The sequence below is a fragment of the Thermobia domestica genome, chromosome 18 (assembly GCF_964235325.1).
Source record: "Thermobia domestica chromosome 18, izTheDome1.hap1.1, whole genome shotgun sequence".
Taxonomy (NCBI): Eukaryota; Metazoa; Arthropoda; class Insecta; order Zygentoma; family Lepismatidae; genus Thermobia; species Thermobia domestica.
Window position 1 is genome coordinate 14,486,185 of NC_137471.1, and position 20,818 is coordinate 14,507,002.

At 33.5% G+C, this 20,818-nt stretch overlaps 1 protein-coding gene across 1 annotated transcript in view; it reads left to right on the top strand.

Annotated features, from left to right (window-relative positions):
* Window positions 1-14,778, top strand: part of LOC145675957 (uncharacterized) — a 468,482-nt gene extending 453,704 nt beyond the window's left edge. The window contains exons 5-6 of the mRNA XM_081746774.1: window positions 3,816-4,019; window positions 11,893-14,778. Of these exons, the coding sequence (XP_081602900.1) occupies window positions 3,816-4,019; window positions 11,893-11,988 (300 nt within the window). The 3' untranslated portion in view covers window positions 11,989-14,778. The remainder of the gene's footprint in view (window positions 1-3,815; window positions 4,020-11,892) is intronic.
* The last annotated feature ends 6,040 nt before the right edge of the window (window positions 14,779-20,818 follow it).

The following is a 20,818-nucleotide window of genomic DNA, read 5'->3' on the forward strand; positions in this document are numbered from 1 at the left end:
CAGCAGCACTTGATTCACAGACACCGCTAGCCCATCAACAGTGGTGACTCATGCTTCAAGTACACGTGAACAGAAGCACTTGATTCACAGACGTTAACCCAACAACATTGTTGACTCATGTTTCAAGTATACATGTACTATATTTCAAGAAAGTAAATCACCACGTTAAATGAGTTTGCATATTCAGACTCTTGCCTTTGAAAGCATTTGCGATCGCACTAATCCTAATCATTTCACGGATTCAACCTGTTTTATATGAGTTATTAGGATGTAAAGTCGAATTTACTTATTCGAAAAATACTTTTATACATTGCGAGATGTAACGTCCAAATATTCACCGCAAACTCATAATCGTATTGAAATAAACAAAAGCAAGTGTGGAGCAGAATACTACTTTACACAAAAGTCAAAAGATCTGCGAAGGCATTTGCAATGGTTGAGTTGTTTGGGTCAAATAGTCTATCAATCAATAGGCAAGTTAAAAAAAAAAAAAAGTTTCTATTTTCATCCGGAGACTGACAACATTTCTTTGAATAACTCTTTGGCAACTCCTTTTCTTTCAAATTCGATTAAAACAGAACATTCCATGAAATAAAATGAAATTTTTGAGTTTTACGTCCCACGTTTATGCCGGTTAGGTTAAAGGAGACGGTGATGATGAGAGATGAATAAAATGGTGGAATGAAGAAAGTGGGAGGAAACGGGGGAACCCCGAGAAAACCCAAGCACACGGTGTTTGTCCACCACAAAGTTCACTTGGCGGGAGCAGGATTTGAACCCGGGACCCCAAGCACCAGAGGTGAACGCTCTACCACTGAGCCAACGCGGCCCCCAGAACATAACATGAATTGCCCCCAGAACATCTAAAATCCATAACTGGAAACAAAATATTAAGTATGTTCACTGTTCCATTATTATCGTCTGATTTGTAACGAAAAACTGTTTATAAGAAGTGGTGATTTCAGAAGATTCTTCGCCGGGGATTGATAATATGGGGGGAAGGAGTACTGCAAGGCACTGGTAGTCCACATTGAGCATAATCGAAAATATGCCCGTGAAGGGTGAAATTCCTTAGTTCGACAGGGTCTCAAATTATCCCTCAGATCATCCCCTGAAATCATCACTGTTTAAAAGATTTTCTTAAATAGAATATTACATTTGTTTCTCGTTCTACATTTTGAAATAACAAAATCATAACTTAAAGATAATTACAATAAAAGCATTAAACAAAACTTTAATACAATACTAATCACGTAAGTATATTCCATAAGTTACCGATTTCTGGTCGGATTAAAACTCGAATTTTTTTCGGATTACACTTAAAACTAAGTCCTCTATATATAATTTTGACTGGAAAGGCGTGTTTAACTGCAAGTTTTTAATCAATATTTTTACTATGTTTTTATTGTAATATTTTTTTTACTATTCAATGTTGTATTCACTTCAATTCCCAAATCAAAATCTCGCAATTTATATGGACAAGTGCATATTCGCAAATAAATTATCATTTAGTTTGCGTAAATGCGGAATTGTTTCGTTTTCAACTTTGTACTTTAACTAATAATAATAATAATAATAATAATAATAATAATAATAATAATAATAATAATAATAATAATAATAATAAAATCATAGTCATATCTTTATCACAAAATTTCGAGCGTAGTCAATAAATAAGTTAAATCAAATCAAATGCTACGTATGCTTTCTATAAGTATACCTATTTTGGTCTCTATTCAAAATTCTATTGGATCGAATCCGACAGGAACACAAACAGCAATGTTGAGAACAGGTAAAACGAAGAAAAGAAGATTGTAGTCTTATGGGACTCGAACTAACTTTAGATAATGACTCACGATCTACAGCTGAACCCCTTAGACCAGGGTTTCCCAACCTGAGGTTCGCGAGAGGGTTTCATGGGGGTCACGAAGATTAGCGAAAGATAAATGAACTGACCAAATTTAGTTGTAATCCATTCGCTTTTAGGGAAGTTACGGTATCCACTATATACAAGAAATGGATTCTACTATTATAGGAATAGGTGGATTTTGTGAGATCTCCACAATAGGTATATTAAATATCCCTCACAAGCTTATTACAAACCAGAAATTATAAGGGGGTCATTAGTAAGAGGGTGTGATAAAATGGGGGTCGTGTTAGGAATTAGGTTGAGAACCACTGCCTTAGACCACTCGGCTAGAGCAACAGCATGCAATTGCAGGAAACGTGTTTCGAGTAGCAGCTCTTGTTACAAGATAAAATGTATTTTGTGTCTGAAGTTCAAGCCTATTTTACCCTGATGTAATACGCCTATTGAATTTTCTGTTACGTTTACGGTATTCGTTACTTTGAGGAATTATATGTGAGGTTCTATTACATATTTGTTCATAAAAATATTATAGAAAGTATCAGGATTATTTATGATCTTGAGATGTGAGTTTGAGAAGCAAGAATCCGACCCGGATGACGCGAGCGAAAGTTGTGAAGCACCATCACTGTTGCAAAAAATATCAGTGACCATGGGCGCCCGCAGGATATTTTCCAAGGGGGGGGGGGGCAAGACACACACACACAAACACAATTGCTAGAATGAAACCCAACAAAACAAGACTTTATTGCTATCAGCACCACGTCAGCAAAAGAAACAACAAAGAGCGAAATTATCTTTTCAACTCAACTGACGGATACCATCATTCAAAATACTTAGCATTACATGCAGCATCAGGCTGAATATAATTATTACTGAAAAAATATGAAACATCACATGGGGAATAGAAGTAGGTTAAAATCTTGGGGATGGGTTTGACTAAATTTTGTTACTCTAAATCATTTAGTGAATGTTGATTTTAAAAGTATACTATTGTCACCAGAAGAGCCTATGAATGTTAACCTTTTTCGAAAATCCAGGGAGGGGCAATTGCCCCCTCTTGCCCCCCTCTGTGGGCGCCCATGTCAGTGACTAATAATAATAATTTAAATTATTGTGAGAAAAGATTGTAAAAATGTTACTCTTTGTAGATAGCAGCCTTTTTAGCAGCCTTGTAGTATGTACAAATATTTATCAAAATAATGTAAACACCTAAAGAAAAAAATCACCTTATTAATATGGCGTACAAATCGTCTTGTGCGACAATACGTAATGAAAATGGAAAGTCGATAATAAAATAGTTGTAAAGTTATTAGGAGTAGTTTTATTTACACATAACACAATATGTGGTCAGCCTCTATACGCATTATATTTTTATGCCTCTATTTTTAATCTGCGTGTGAAGGATCAAAATGATAAGATCCTAAATCGTCCTATAAAATACAACCTCTGAAGACATGGAAGATTTTTCTTCCTCAAAAACACTAAATTTACAGTAATCACTGGCATAATACCTGTTCTTCGCATGGGGACAATAGTTTCATTTTGGGCATAAAGAATTGAATTTGGATGTAAACGCCATCGGAAGTGTTACTGTTCATATCAGCGACCCCGAAAACTATGGATTCGACACTAATATCGGTCATTTTAGATCATTTTTAAATATATTCCCCCTTCCCTAAGTTGTACCGTCGAAGTGAAATGATAAGAACCATCCTAGGCCCGAACCTCTTCTATGTTGAAAATTTGATCTAGATCGGTAGTATGGTTCAAGAAATACGAAGAAATACGAAGTTACAAACATAGTGACTTTCATTTTTATATATACCTAGGTAGATATGGGTTGTTCCCGTATTCTTAATCTGTACGCTTCGTGAATACTAGATTTATTCTGTTCTTGTGTGATAGTACTTAAATCTAATATAGTTATATTATTTTGTTTCTGCAGGGTGATTACATAGACATAACGATATGTACTTCGTTGGGCATCTCGACCATGGCAGCTGCAGCGCTGGGCAATACCATATCTGATGTGGCAGGGATAGGCTCCGCATGGTATGTGGAGAGAGTTGCACAGCGAATAGGAATGAGATCACCTGATCTATCACCCATTCAACTAGAGATGAGATCATCTAGATGGGCCGCTAATTTGGTAAGAATATTTATTGTCTTTATTTTCCAATTTTCTTATCATAGAAGGCGTTCATCAGAAAAGTTTGGATTTTTCTGTTTCGTAAAGCCGAGTTTGGATTGTTCAGCAAAGGGGAAAGTTTTATTTTTCAGCCATTATTTTATTTTCTTGTTTCTTCTGCATAATTGCAGTTATGTAACACGGTGGCTATCGCATAGAAGAAACCTGTCTATTCTTCTTATGAGATGTCAAGAGCGAGATGGTCACATTGGGAATTTAGTTCTTAGTATTCTAGTAATTGAGTATCTCCCTTAAGCTGACAGTTTCTGAAGATAGAAGGACAATATATATTTAGTATTTCTCTTAAAAAAAAAAAAAAAAAAAAAAAAAAAAAAGCCGATGAATACAGGCCGGCAGTTCAAAAATGTAGGGGCAGGGGGCGATCCAACCATATTATATTTCATCACCATATTGTAGTTCATTTCCAAGCCTACCGTGAAAATTTTTTGGGGGGCAGTAAAAATTCAGAGGGGTCTGCCTCCCTAGACCCTCCTAAATAGGGGCCTGGGTGAATAACATATGTGATTTTTGCTCGGTAGATAAGATTTAAATGCCTGGTAAGAGTACACAGAAAGAAGTAATTGTGAACTAATTTCAGATGCAGATTTCTTTCCAAAGCGTAGCTGTTTAATATGCTTCATGAATCATAAATATAATAAAGAATATTGGAAATCTGGAAAGTAAACAATGTACTATTTCCAAATGTTAGTAGGCCTAAATAAGTATTTCTTTTATAGCCCACAGTTCTACGGGCACAATTTCTTACGTCATACTTGTCGGTATTCACATCTTCACGCATTGAAAGAAAAAAAATGATGAGAACTATCATTTGTTTATACGGGGTGTCCATAACCTTTTTGGTCAAATTTATACAGGTGATAGAGGCAGGGTTGCCAACTTTTCTTAAGAAAAAAATCGGTGTTTGGGCCTCCTTCCTCCTCCCTCTGGATAACTACATGTACGGTGAGTCGCTGAAAACAATGTAAATAATCAGCTGAATCGCTGAAAACAATGTAAATAATCACCTGAATCGCTGAAGACAATGTAAATAATCAGCTGAATAACACGAACCTGAATGAATGCAGCACTTTATTATTTTTATTTTCCTACCCACTGCTCATCACTATGTATAAGCAATATATGGAACAAATTTAAAATAAAACAACTGCAATTTATTTCATATAAACAAAGTTTAGAGAGAAAACTATATAGAAATGTTATTACAAATGAGTGTATAAGATTGTTAAAGAATTACTGACAAGAAGTATTACTAAAATCAAGTCTTATTCTCTGGCTATCATCATACAATAAATTCAAACCAAAAAATTATAATTTGTTTAATATAAACAACATTTAAAAAGAAAACTAGATAGAATGAAGAAAATTCTAAATAAAAAATCGGCACGGATTTTTGCCTTCGATAGGTTATGAAGTTCCTTCTCTAAAAATTTGAAGTCTGTAGTTTGAAATTTGTAAGAGAAATCGTGAATTTTCGTGGAAGGTAAAAAACACATAAGAGAGATACGAAGACTGTAATGACATCTATTGGCAAAACTTGTCCCTTTAAACCAACCTTAAGACTTAAACCGATTGATTGTGACAATATAAGGAAATAAGAAAAATGAAATCTTTAAGTCTTACGTCCCACGGTTATGCCGGTTAGGCTAAAGGAGACGGTGATGATGAGTGATGAATGAAATGGTGGAATGAAGAAAGTGGGAGAACCCCGAGAAAACCCACGCACACGGTGTTTGTCCACCACAAAGTCTACACGGCGCCAGCTGGAATCGAACCAGGGACCCCAAACACCGTTGATGAACGCTCGACCACTGAGACACCGTGCCCCCCTAAGGAAATAAGAACAGAGACGTCTAGCGCCATCATTCAATATTACTCGCTCAAAATTGTAGAAATCATCTTGATCACGTTGTTAATACCGAACGGAAAGAAGGAAATTTAGTGTTGTTTTACTACAAGTTCATCATTCGTTTTATATTCTGAATTTATAACGAAATATCTCGCGACATCCTTTATGCTACTATGCGACACTCCAGGGTGTCGTAACACCTAAGTTTGAAAGCTTAGTACTACGATATTAGAATATTTAATAATTCTGAATTTTCTTATCGCTAAATCTCTCCTGTAGCTGCAAACCAGTGTGTGCTTTCTTTCTGCATTATCCTTGGCCAGGTTCACACTGACCTGGAAAGTCAGGGAAAAACATGGAAAGTTAGGAAAGTTAAAATGAGTCAGGGGAAAGTTTCAAAATTTGCAGGGAATCAAGGAAATTGCTGTAATTCACAGAAAAGTAACGGAAAATGCAATCAGATTTCGGGAATCTTATTTAGATTGTTCCTAAAATCAAAGATAGCAACCGGGGCCTAGAGTTGAATGGTATTCACCAGGTTATGGCATACGCTGATGATGTAAATTTAATAGGAGATGATAGGAGAACAACAGAAAGAAATTCAGAGGTCTTATTAAACACTTGCAGGGATATGGGTTTCGAAGTAAATGCAGAGAAAACTAAACACATGGAAATTCGTGGGGATCGTAATACAGCAAATTATGGATACGTTAAAATATCAGATAATGTTTTTGATAAAGTGGAAACTTTCAAATATCTAGGATCTAATATCTATTAAGAGACGAAAACCATATTCACGAAGAAATTAATTGTTGACTAAAGGCAGGGAAATCGTGTTATTATTTAGTCAAAATCTCTTGTCCTCGCGAATTCTGTCGAGAAATTTGAATCTTAAAAAAATATAAAACGATAATCATGCCTGTTGTTCTATATGGCTGTGAAACATGGTCGCTTACTCTGAGAGGACATGGACTGAAAGTATTTGAGAACAAGTTCCTAAGACGAATATTCGGACCCAAGAGGAACGGGAATGGGGAATGGCGGAAACTTCATAACGAGGAACTACATAATTTATACGATTTACCGAACATTTTTAGGGGTCATCAAATCTAGAAGACTCAGGTGGTCAGGTCATGTAGCTAGAATGGAAGAAAGTAGAAACGCTTTCAAAGTCTTGACTGGAAGACCAATCGGAAAACGACCATTAGGAAGACCTAGGTGCAGATGCGAGAACACTATTAAGATGAATCTCGCAGAAATAGGAATACAAAGTAGAAACTGGACCCAGTTGGCTAAGGATAGAAGTCAGTGGAGAGCTTTTGTGAACGTGGCATTGAACCTTCGGGTTCTATAGGCCATAGAGTTAGTTAATTAGTTAGTTTTTTAATTCAGATTGTTCCTATTACTCAAGCGATATTAGTAAGCATTACAGCTGCTCACTGAAGATATGAAGAACACCTTAAAAAACCAATGTAACTTCAAAAAGAAGATAAAAAGAGTGTAAAGAGATTATTTTTAGAAACAATGAAGCCTGAGGAGCACTAGTAGGTATTAAAAGTCCAAGCCTCGAATGAAGAACAAAATAAATAAAAAAATTTAGATGCTACAAAAGAAGAAAATAAATCAAAATTGTTGATTGTAGATAATTAAAGAGATAGGGTATTCCTTAAATAAGGTAATTTCTTGTTACGATACGCACACTCGCTAAATGTACTCTATGTCACTGTAAACACGCATTAGTAAAAAAAAAAAAAAAAAAAAAAAAAAAAAAAAAAAACCCAGCTCCCAGCTTCCTACGACAACGTTAACCCGTGCCGACTTGATGACAAAGTCATGAAATGACGTTTCCACATTATAATATAATTTAAAATTTCCAACCGTGATAAAGGAGAAACTAAAAGAGACAGAGAAACGAAACTTTGCACGAAGCAACTAGAGAAAGGAAGACACCTGTCTGTGTATTGACGAATATCACTCGTTACCAGATGAGTGTTGCCATCTCAAGAGAAAGTTTTGTTTTTGCAAATTGAATGACCGAAACTGGATATCATCATTGGAAGCAACAATGAAAATAAAGACAAAAGAGATGGTAAACGTAGATCAGTGTTGCAAACTTTCCGAGAAATAACGTGAAATGTGTGTTAAATGCAAATACCGTTGGCGCGCGTAGTGTTGCCATCTTTTACAAACGATACTTATCAGCTTTAACAAGATAACGAATATCTCAGTCAGTACGTGACTTATCGATCTCACATAACCACAGTACTGCTTGTCATGCTCTTCCGCCTTGCATTATAGATTTTAAACTATACTGCACTAGTGACCTTTTCCGTGTTGTTGTACCTTTCCTAAACTCAACTTTTCTCTTCTGTTCAATACTGTTCAACGGACCTTTCTAGATTTGGAGTCGGCGTAACCAGTTCTTGTCAATCTTTAATTTAAGGTCTACAAGACGTTAGTACCTCACTCCCTGTGTGTGCCAAAGGTATTTCCATTTAACACATATTTCACGTTATTTCTCAAAAAGTCTGCAACACTAATCTATGTTTACCATCTCTTTTGTCTTTATTTTCATTGTTGCTTCCAATGATACTATCCAATTTAGGTAATTCGATTTACAAAAACATAACTTTCTCTTGGGTTGGCAACACTGTTCATCCGGTGATGTTTGTCAATACACGGACAGGTCTTCCTTTCTCTAGTTGCTTCCTGCAAAGTTTCGTTTCTCTGTCTCTTTTAGTTTTTCCGCTATCATGATTCATGATTAGACTATATTATAATGTGGAAACGTTAATTCATGACTTTGGCGTCAAGTTAGCACGGGTTAACTTTCTCGTAGGGAGCTACTACTTCAGTAGTAATGAATGTTTACGGTCATATAGAACACATTTAGCGGGTGTGCGTATCGCAATACGAAATTATCTTATTTAAGGGACACCCTAATATACTGTATATATATACGCGCGTGTGTTGTGTTTACTTGTTTATGTTTAAATGTATTTATTCACAATAACGAGATGTTAAGATATAATTAATTGTTGGTATTAATGCTTTATTGTATTCCAAATACAAGAAGTTTGACTTATAATAAGTATTTACAGTAAAAAATGAGCTTATTCTATAGACATGAGTTTAGAAGTAAATGCACAGAAAACTACATACATGGAAGTTCGTCGGGATCGTAACACAGCAAATTATAGATGCAGTAAAATATCAAGTAATACTTTCGACAAAGTGGACACGTTTAAATATCTAGGATTAGTGTTAACAGACCAAAACCATGTTCACAAAGAAATTAAATGTCAACTAAATGCATAAAATTCGTGCTATTATTCAGTTCAAAATTTTTTGTCATCGCGGATTCTCTCGAAGAGTTTGAAGCTTAAAATATATAAAACGATAATCATGCCTGTTCTGCTGTATTGTTGCGAAACATATCGCTTACTCTGAGGGAAGAACGTAGGCTGAGAGTATTTGAGAACAAGATCCTAAGGGATATATTCGGGCCCAAGAGGAGCAGGAATGGGGAATGGCGGAAACTTCGTAATGAGGAACTTCATAAACTATACCATTTACCAAACATTGAGCAGGTCATGTAGCCAGAATGAAAAAAAGTAGGAACGCTTTCAAAGTTTTGACTGGAAATCTAATTGGAAGAACGACCATTAGGAAGACCTAGGCGCAGATGAGAGGAAAATATTAAGATGGATCTCACAGAAATAGGAATACAAAGTAAAACCTGAATCCAGTTGATTAACGAGTTCCATAGGCCATAGTTAGTTAGTTACAGCTTTTATGGCTATGGGAATGATGAAGGCCGATGAAAAAAATGACTTTTTTCGTAACCTAATCATAGATGATAATGTTCGCTTTGTCGCGGGGGAAAATTTTACTTACTTAGTCATGGAAATTCAGAGAAAGACGCGGAAACAATATCAGAATTTCAGTGTGAACCATGTGGGTTTTACCTTCAGTGTTCGTACTTTATTAAAGCTTATACGTAGAGTATAGGTCCACGTCTTATTAATACAGGGATTCATATAAGCAAAAAAATTTACTAGCCCAAGAAAATACCTACTAACTCACATCCCACAATAGAAATCATTTACTTACCTTCGGTATGATATTAAATACTCGCCCGCACCGATGAAGCACTCGTCCCGGGCGAGTGGTTATTTGCATCCCTGTATAATATATGCATCATATGTATAGTAAGACACATTAAACTGCAGTGAAGTATGTTATGCTATTTCAATATCATCCTCAAGAATGTGTACAATTATCCTCAAAGAACCTTCTTTCTAAACTTTACTACAAAGTCTGCCTGGTACATGAACTGGGCCTTACTATCAAATACTAAAATTAATTATTAAAAAAATCGGTTGTGAATTTCTTTTTCGTTTTTTCATACTATCAGCTTTTGTAAAACGTATTGTTTACTAGTAAAATGCTGTTTATTAGTAAAACCCTTCAAAAGTTTTGGAATTATGTAAAAGGAAACATCCATATAACCAACTAACTAAACACTAGCATAACAGCCCTTATGGCTCTGAGTCGCTCCGACGCCATCTGTTAGCGACTGGTTGAACTACGTCCAACCTAGCGACGAACACATGGTCTCATAAAACACACCCGTCCTCTGCATTCAGATTTTGTGTGTATATACCATACCCATCCACAACAGAACAATCGACAGTGTGTTTATATGCCACGCCCTTCTCTAAACTCCAGGGACAGTTATTAGTCTTTCTCAGAAACACACAGACAAAAAATGGACGTCCTAAAAGCAATTGAAACCTATGATTGGGTATTGACAGACTCATTTGACAATTAAATATCAAATTAAGCATACAAAACACACCCGTCCTCTGCATTCTGATATTGTGTGTATATACTATACCCGTTCTCAACAGAACAATCGACAGTGTGTTTATATGCCACACCCTTCTCTAAACTCCAGGGACAGTTATTAGTTTTTCTCAGAAACACACAGACAAAAAATGGACGCCGTAAAAGCAATCGAAGCCTATGATTGGGTATTGACAGAGTCATTTGACAATTAAATATCAAGTTAAGCATATAAAACACACCCGTCTTCTGCATTCAGATGTGTTTATATACCATACCCTACCTAAACAGAACGATCGGCTATTTTTTATATGCTACGCCCATCTCTAAAGGCTAGGAATAGTTATAAATCTTTTTTCAGAAACACACAGATAAAATTGGATGCCCTAAAAGTAATCAAAGCTTATAACTGTGTATTAAATGACTCATTTAACAATTAAATATCAAATGACTTGTATAAAACACACTGGTCCTCTGCATCGAGATGTGTTTGTATGCGACGGCCGAGAACAGTTATTAGTCTATTTCAGTGGACTACAAAAGTGGACGCCCTAAAAGTAATTAAAGCTTATGACTCTGTATTGAATGACTCATTTGACAATTAAATATCAAATGACTCGTATAAAACACACTCGTTCTCTGCATCGAGATGTTGTGTTTAAATGCCACGGCCGGGAACAGTTATTAGTCTATTTCAGAAACACACAGACAAAAGTGGACGCCCTAAAAGCAATCAAAGCCTGTGACTGTGTATTGAGGGACTCATATGACAATTACATATCAAATGACTCGTATGAAACACATTCTCTGCATCGAGATGTTGTGTTTATATGCCACGGCCAGGAACAGTTATTAGTCTATTTCAGAAACACACAGACAAAAAAAAAAAAAAAAATGGATACCCTAAAAGCAACCACGCCCGTCCTCAACGAAATGATAGGTTGTGTATTTATGTGCCACGTTCATTTCGAAAGGGATAACTACAGTTATTAAAGGACGACCCAGGTCACAATATTGTCATTTAAGAATCGTCACATCTTTCTGTTCATCCCGTTGTATACCAAATTATTAATTTTGTATGGAAGTTGTATATTTCAATGACCTTTACTTTGATTGCAGGGACGAGCGCTAGGGGTGACGATAGGATGCCTTCTAGGAATGCTGCCACTTCTATTCCTTCCAATTGCAGCAAAAACAGAAGACCAAACAACTTGAACAATTACCTAAATAGTGTAAATATTTAAGAGAAATCTTTCTGTTCATTTGTAATATTGCATGTAATATATATAAGATATAAATTGTACATAATACATTATGTGCATAGGAACTACATGGACGTATTATTATTCACTTTAAATAACCAAAGAGTTAAAAAGAGTATTTTTCACACTGTTAGTCTTAATAGTCTATTAGCAATACTATACTGACGTAATTATATATATAATTACTACATTCTATAATGTAATTGTTCTACTTACAGCATAGGCTGTAGTGTATATTCCAGTGTTGTTGATGTATTTTCTATTATCGTAGCAGTTTTAAGCTAGACAGAGAAAAATTGTTGATAGGTTGCTACTAATATTTTCTAAATAATAATACTTTTCATTCAATTGTACAGTGTACTTTCACATTTTTTTTTCTTATTCAAAAAGATTACATAAATATCACTTAAATGAAATATTAAAATAATTTACAACGTACTGTGTTTGACAGTAAAATCTAAAATAGTCAGAATTTTTATGAACTTGTATTTTGTTGACCGGACATCTCTAAATTGTACAACGTTTTGATCAATTTATATATATATATTACTGTTATTAATAATGAGCAACTTCTTGAAAACAGTTTATATTTGAGACTGTAACACTTTATAAGTGTTCTTTTACCCCACTGTTTTTTTCGTTTGTGATTTGCGAGCGAAGCTTAGAGTTTGATATCCTAGAAGATATAATTTCGCAAACAGATAAAGTAAGATAACTGAGAACTTCATGAATAACGAATTAAATAATTTATAGATGTTCACTTTTTCAAATGGAGAGAGTACATGATAAGGTAATGTATTTCTGATGACTGTATGTGACTAGACTTTTTAATTAAAAACACACATGAGAGAAGTAAACACACTAGAAATGTATGTAGATGTTTATACTATATATTGTACGAAGATACCGTATTGTTTTAACTTTTTTTGTGAGTTGATGTTTTAAAGTGTTTGTTATGTTTGTTTTGTTTTGTTTTTGAAATAGATCTTTTTCTGATCCTTTGTTATTTTCGAATTTTCTAATAGTTTCTCAGGTTTTATGAACAAGTCAGCTGGTAAAGTAGGTAACTATTGTGTTTGGGAAATTTGTTGTCCTTTGGATTTGTTCTAGATTTTACAACGATAATTGTACGTGGAATAATAACATTGATTAAAACATCATCAAAAGATGTTGGTAACTAGAAAAAAAAAAGTCAGTCGTGTTTGATGTATATAATAATGTCTAGGTAGAATAATGTATGTAAAATATGAAAACTGCAATAAAATTCTATATATGTCCTAAAATATGTATACAGGGTATTACATAAATATGCCACAATAGATTGGGAACAGATGCTTCACACGTAAACAAGAAAGAAAGTTCATATGGACCTTTGCTCAAAAGTGGAGAGTTTCGGAGTTATAGCGTGCCGAAAATGTAAAGTAAGTGAGCTTTAACAGTTCATAGCTCTACTACTATGGCATCTATCGTAGTCGGGTCAAGGCATCACTGAGGGACTGGTATGTAAACTATCCAAATATCCATGTTTAAGAATGCCTGTCCTTACACACACATTTTTTAGAGAGGAGGTGGAGAGTAATCAAGTACTACAAAACAGCATCTCTGAAAATGTTTGTGCAAGTACCAGAGATTCTGAAAGATGAATATTTGGATAGTTCACATACTAGTTTCTCAGTGACGTCTTGACCCGACTACGATCGGTCCTATGGTAGTGGAACTATGGACATTTAAAGTTCATTTTTTCATGTTTTCGGCAACTTATAATTACAAAACTATGCACTTTCGACTACAGGGCAATATGAACTTTTTTTTTCTTATTTTGATGCAAGAAATCTTGTAACACCCTGTATACGTAATTCTAGGACATAAAATACTTAGAATCTTTATTGCATTTTTCGTATTTTACGTGTTTTATTCTACCTAGACATTATTCTGTGTGTATAAAAAAACGATTGAATTATTATTTATCTAGTTACAAATAAAAAAGTTTTAATTAATGTCACTATCATCAACCTTTGCCATTTATTGTCGTCGGTGTAATTTCCAACTGTTCTTTCGGACCAATTATGTAAAAATTTTAAATAGTTCTTGTTTTCAGCGAATTTTACCTTATTTTTAATACATTTTGTGTGTGCTTTGTTATTAAAATGTATAATGTAATGTTATTTTGTAACATAATTTAGTTTGTAAGTAATACAGATATACGAAACGTGAATGTATACTTGTAAAAATATCAAAGTATTTTATCATATGTATGCCAATTTTAAAAATGAATGTAAGTACGTATTAATTTTTAATAACTATGTTATACGAAGTTAGCACGAAATGTTTAATTTACGTGGTCAATGGTGCTAAGAAGATAACACTGTAAAATTATAATATTGTCTTTCCTTTTTAGTTTTTTTTTTTTCTTTTTCAAAAATGGGAAAATACGCTGTAACAAAATTGAACTAATTGCCTCAATGATCATTTGTAGGAATAAAGAGTACAATTGGACGAGTTTTTTCCTGAAATGTTGTAGGTTTTTTCGCGATGTTTCATACATTTTTATTTTTTCGTGACGTTTATAGTTTTTTTTCAAGTACTTTATGTGAATTATGAATGAACCGAAGTAGTGACAGTGATAGTTGAAACATATACAATAGACTGTATTTGCTGTACGTTGGACAAACCTGTAGTTTCATTGAATTGAAGAAAATATATTTTAAAAAATAGAAACACAAATAAAATAAATTTATATTCAGTTATTTGTCTGATCATATTTGAATCCCGTGGCTACATTGTTTGAATATATTTAAATAGAAAAGTCTAGCAAGATATTTTTTATAAAATGATATATGAACCATAACAAGTAGAAGGGCCTATCCGATTACAATGATGTTAATAGACTTTGGGGAAGATGGCTGAAATTCAGTTCAAATGTAGAAGAGACTATGTAGGTTCTATATTCCAAAAGCAAATTCTCCTAAAATGGATGAAACATAGTCAAAACAAACAAACAGCAAACAAAAAATCAAGGGAAAAATCAATGAAAAACAAATAATTCCTCAATTTATCTCAAAACCCAAATGAGGAAGATGGCTGAAATTAAGTTCAAATGTAGAAGAGACTATGTAGATTCTATATTCCAAAAGCAAATTCTCCTAAAATGGATGAAACATAGTCAAAACAAACAAAAAATCAAGGAAAAAATCAATGAAAAACAAATAATTCCTCGATTTATCTCAAAAAACATAAGGAGATGGCTGAAATTCAGTTCAAATGTAGAAGAGACTATGTAGATTCTATATTACAAAAGCAAATTCTCCAAAAATGGATGGAACATAGTCAAAACAAACAAACAACAAACAAAAAATCAAGGGAAAATCAATGAAAAACAAATAATTCCTCGATTTATCTCAAAACCCAAAAGAGGAAGATGGCTGAAATTGAGCCTAAATGTAGAAGAGACTATGTAGATTCTATATCCCAAAAGCAAATTCTCCTAAAATGGATAAAACATAGTCAAAACAAACAAACAAGAAACAAGAATATTTCATTCTTTCATGCGCCTGCATAATAGTTTTAATAGCTACTGAAATATTCTAATTTTGCAGCGTTAATCTTTCGACTTAAATCAGCGTCAAATCCATTCTCAAGGTATTTTGTGAAAAAAAGAAAAAGTAGATCTCACTTTTGAGCTATTAACAGAAAAGACAAACTGCTCTAACGCTGGTTAAATGACTTAACTAACATGTTTGGCAAATTTTAAATAGTTTTCAAGCAAAATTATCGTGCTAAAGGATAATCCACATCGGAGTTCACTTAATGGGATATAAAGTGTAATATAATAATATTTAATGATAGGATAATTTTATCCACCGTTTAGCAGCTAGAAATAATAATGAAATACGACGAATTCCACTTAAGTACTCGTTTTATTAATTTATTCGTGTACGTTTCGATGACTCCTTGCCATCATCATCGATACGTCTCTGTCAAGAAATTTTCACATTGGGTTCTCGAACTTACATAATGGTAATTTTTTGGTATTCTAACCTTGAACTACATTTAAGCATCCATTTTGCTGTTAACGAAGTATAATAGTGTTTTTTTTCTAAAAACTGAAAAAAAAATACCATTATATGAGTCCGCGAACCCAATGTGAAAATTCCTTGACAATGACGTATCGATGATGATGGCAAGGAGTCATCGAAACGTACACGAATAAATTAATAAAAACGGGTTCTTAAGCGGAATTCGAGGTTAACATTTCTTTATAAATATGTTTCCATCCTAGCAAAGTGCAAGACAGACATTTTTTTTCTTCTGTTTTCTCACTGATAACTTATAATATGAAAACTATGAACATTCCTATAGTAAATTGTATTCGCTTGCAAAATACAAGGAACGTAAATAAAAATAAAATGTGTAATGATAAAGTATTCATCGATTATAAAAGCCTTACTTCTACTCGTTTCGTAATGACTATGTAATTTAATAATTGTGCAGCTGTTCCAATAAAATACTTCTTAAAGAAACTATCAAGTTTTATGTAAATGCGTTAATTGATTCGTATCTACGTCATTTTACAACAGCGAAGCGTATAAGAGAAGAACTTCAGTTTAAAGTGGGTTCCGAATCACTGTAGTACGTTAAATGCTCCCCGCTGGGAATCGAACCCGGAACTTCCTGTAACAGTAGCATATGTTACATAAATTATTGTACGTCGGCATTTTTAGAAATCCATCCAGGACATAAATATATCAAGTTAACAAGTGCAAACGAAGATAATATCATAATTTCTTGTAAATACAGACGTTAAAGTGTTGATATTTACCTAAGGTACTAAATTATATATTAGCATTATTAGTCTATGTTGTCTGTACTCGTTAGTAAAACACAGTATAGGAAGTAGATGTAACTTAGAATTCAGAAGTCTGTTTTAATCAGTAAATTCAATATATGGTCATTCTTAATATTGTACGGTTAAAGTTGGCCGTTCGTTAGAATTATTTTTTTTATTAGGCCGGATTTGTCTCGGATCAAATCTATAATTGAATCTGAGCGAGTTTACGACAAGAAAGACATTATACTGATTAACTGTACTTTATTTCTTGTATCCATTTAGTTGACTAACCCCTAAACTAGCAGCTTAATTGTCTCCCGAATATAAGTCAAACACATCTCATATATATATATACTAGTATATTTACCTAGGTATTTTTATTTCGAAATCTCTACCAAACGGCAAGTATGTTGCATTTTATGGATCCACAAAAGAAATTGTGACACAGATACACTGCAAATTTATACCCTTATACATTCTAAAACACACAAACAATCGCATGCACAACAATAAAAATCGTCATCGTAATGTTAAGTCTAGAAGCAGTTTTTTCTGTTTGATTTGTCAAAGAGATTACCGATAATTCTTTACTCTAAGAGCTAGCCATGAACGGCTACTATTACTGTGCAAAACTTGGTGATTGTAAGTACAAGTGTTCTTTAGTTATAAGTGAAAACAATACGCGAACTGAATTTATAGGCATTTCGTTCGCTGAGATCAATAGAGACGAGTGAGTCGAAGAGAATTCAATCGATTTTTTTTTCATAAAACAAAACGTAATTTTCTTAACAAAAGTTGGTGGACTTTTAACTGTTTGTATTTTATTTTATTTGTTTATTTTTTCTCTTCGAAAATATTTGTTTTTTTAAAAATTATCGTTATTAATTGGTTAGAATTAGAGTTAATGGTAACGGATCCGAAAATATTTTGGGTTCTATTTCCGAAATCCAACCGAAATACACTTACACATATCGGGTTTGTTCGCAGAACTGGAAAGCATAATTCTACATGTTTCCAGAAAGAGAACTGAGATACATTTTGAGTTATCATTAGGGCTCGAAAGTTGAAGACCTAAAAATTACCTGAAAAGGACCCATAAAAGACCTAAAAACATCCAAAAAAAAAAGACCTAAAACTGAAAAAAAGACGTAAAAACAAGACCCAATTAAAATATTTATTTAATGAATATAATTCTCAAGAAATACAAGCTTCTGGTAGGTTAACGGTCTGTCCTTCCAAAGTATAAACTAAAATAAGAAATTTTCCCCACCTTCACCCCCCTTGCTGGAGGACATTGTTACGCTTCCTTATCTGACATTTGATTGTTGCAGATCTGGTCTTATCTGTCCAGTCGTTGAAGAATGTCTTATCTTTTGAATTTTCTTTACTAAAGAAAAGACGTTTAAGAGGTGGTGGTGATTCGAGTTAATGGCCAGTAAATTTATTATCGAAAGATGAACGAAAAAAAGACGTTAAGACCTATTAAAAGCTTAAAAAAGACCAATAAACAAAAAAAAAAAAAAAAAAATGCCGAAAAAGGCAAAAAAGGACAAATAACATCCACCATTTTCTGGCCTACAATGACCCAAAATGAACATATATTATGTTAAGCTTCGTCTTCTGGCACTAGTAAAAAAGAGGATTTTTCCTCAGCTTCCGGGCCCTAGTTATCATCATTTGCAAACTCGTTAGCTGAAAATCGTTACAAGCTGGGAGTAATTATAAAATAATAACGCGAGGGAACCATCTGTGGCGATTTTGTTACCGAATCTGTTGATCATTTCTCTATAATTTCACTTTAAATTCAATGTCAATTTACAGTTTCAGAAGCAAAACAGATGGTTGAAAATCATGAAAATTGGTTTCAGTACTGTGTCCAAAAGCGTTTTTAATCAGAAAATCTCTTTCGGTTCTGCGCTTGGAATAATTTGTTTCGGGAAAATTGGTAGAGCCCATTTACCCCTATCTGTTCCATTGCGTTAATTTCTTTGGTTAAAATTAATGTCTCTTCGGACTAGGAGAGTATGTAAGGCGGAACCTAAATTTAACTTTGAATCGAGCTACACATAAAGAACATTCCAGAATCCGTATAAATATATATCTATATAACAATAGCAATGTATAGGTATATGTCAATCTTTTTGTCTTCGACATAAATTGCAGTACACTACATACTCTTTATTGTGTCTAAATGGCATTTCGGTTTAGAAATCCATAATTGGGTTGATGCACTGACTTCACATCAGCTAAACAAAAGCCTTCTGTCTGTCTGTATCGCTTCATAAGCTCTGGAACCAGGGAATCTTAGGTTTCACTTTATTGGTTATTCCGTGCAAATTCTGTAGAAACCATATTATATCCACGTTTTTGAAAAGAATTCTTCGATAACGTGAATTTTTATATGTTACATGGAGATAAACAAAAATGATATAATCGTGTGCAAGCTACAGAGACACTTAGCAAAATATAGTACATACAAACGTTTCGATACTATGGTAGTATCTTCATCAGACAAAAAAAAAAAAAAATACTGCTTCTGATGGAAGAAAAACAAAGAGAGAAGTATTTTTGTGTTTGATGAAGATAGTGCTTTAACATCGAAACGTGACAATACATGTTTTAAACGTACATATGTTTACAATTATATGAACTTACTATAACATATTCACAAGTGCAAGTAATGGTTTATTAGAAGGAAAAAGAGTAAGAGAGATCCTAAATTTATGTTTTCTAATACTTAATTGTATTAAGTTTATAACATTAACCCATTTCCTGATAAGTTCATGATAAAAGATTGTGATAATTTAAATTTTGTTATATTTATTTGTTATATGAACTTACATGTGTATGCTCTTTTTCAATAATGCAAAGTAAACTACCGTATTTACGCAATTCTAAGACGCACATTTTTGTTATTTTTTCTTTTTGCCTCCAAAATCAAGGTGCGTCTGAGATTTGAGTTATGCAAATTTAGGCCAGATTAGATTAAGTTTTGCCAAAAATCGCTAATCCCGTTAGTCACGATTCTGTAAAGTATGTGTATTTTGTGTGTATTTGGCCATCAAAAGTGGAAAAATTGGGAAAGATAGTGATGTCAATGAGGAAACAGATGATGAGCAATAACGTGTCAGTGTTATTTTTGCGAGTGTGAGTGCAAAACAGAAAAAAAAAGAAACAAGCTTAAATAGTTGCTGAATAATAATTTGTTTGTCTGTATGTGCGTGTGTGTCCACACACTGATATAATATACTAGTATATATAAATACTGGTATAATATGATACCGATAATGGATTGCTATAAAACTGACGCAAGCAAATGTTGTACCGTAATTACAGTAGAAAAAAGTACCGGCAGATTTACATGAATATACCGTAAATTCCAGCAGTAAGGTCAATGATTCTTTATTTTCCCATAACATTGTTTTCCCATGTTTATTAATATATATATTTTTTTCATTCTTTAAAATCCATGCAGTGTAGGTTTTTTCGTTTTCGTCAAGGGTGCATCTTACATTCGAGAATGTTTTTTTCAATTTTTCCTTCAAAAATTGGGGATGCGTCTTACATTCGAGGACGTCTTAGATTCGCGTAAATACGGTATGTAAAATCACCTAAAACAAATGAAATAAGTAGCAGAATATAATTGGTAAGAGCAAAGATCTGTAGCACAAGCTTCTTTCATGTTACGAAGATTATCTCCACAGCGGTTACGTAACATTGTCATAAAATAGAAAAATAAAAAATAATAAATAAATAAATAAATAAAATGTATATTGTAAAATACACTTTGAGTGTGCTCTTTTTTTAATTATGCCAATTTTAATACACCCCTATCTTTAATTTGATAGTTATGATATGATGAAGGTACACTCATGTCCAAACTTATTGTCGCATGTCTGAGATATGTTGTTGTAGAAATATAATTTGATAACGGATTCGCCCGATATTTCTTATA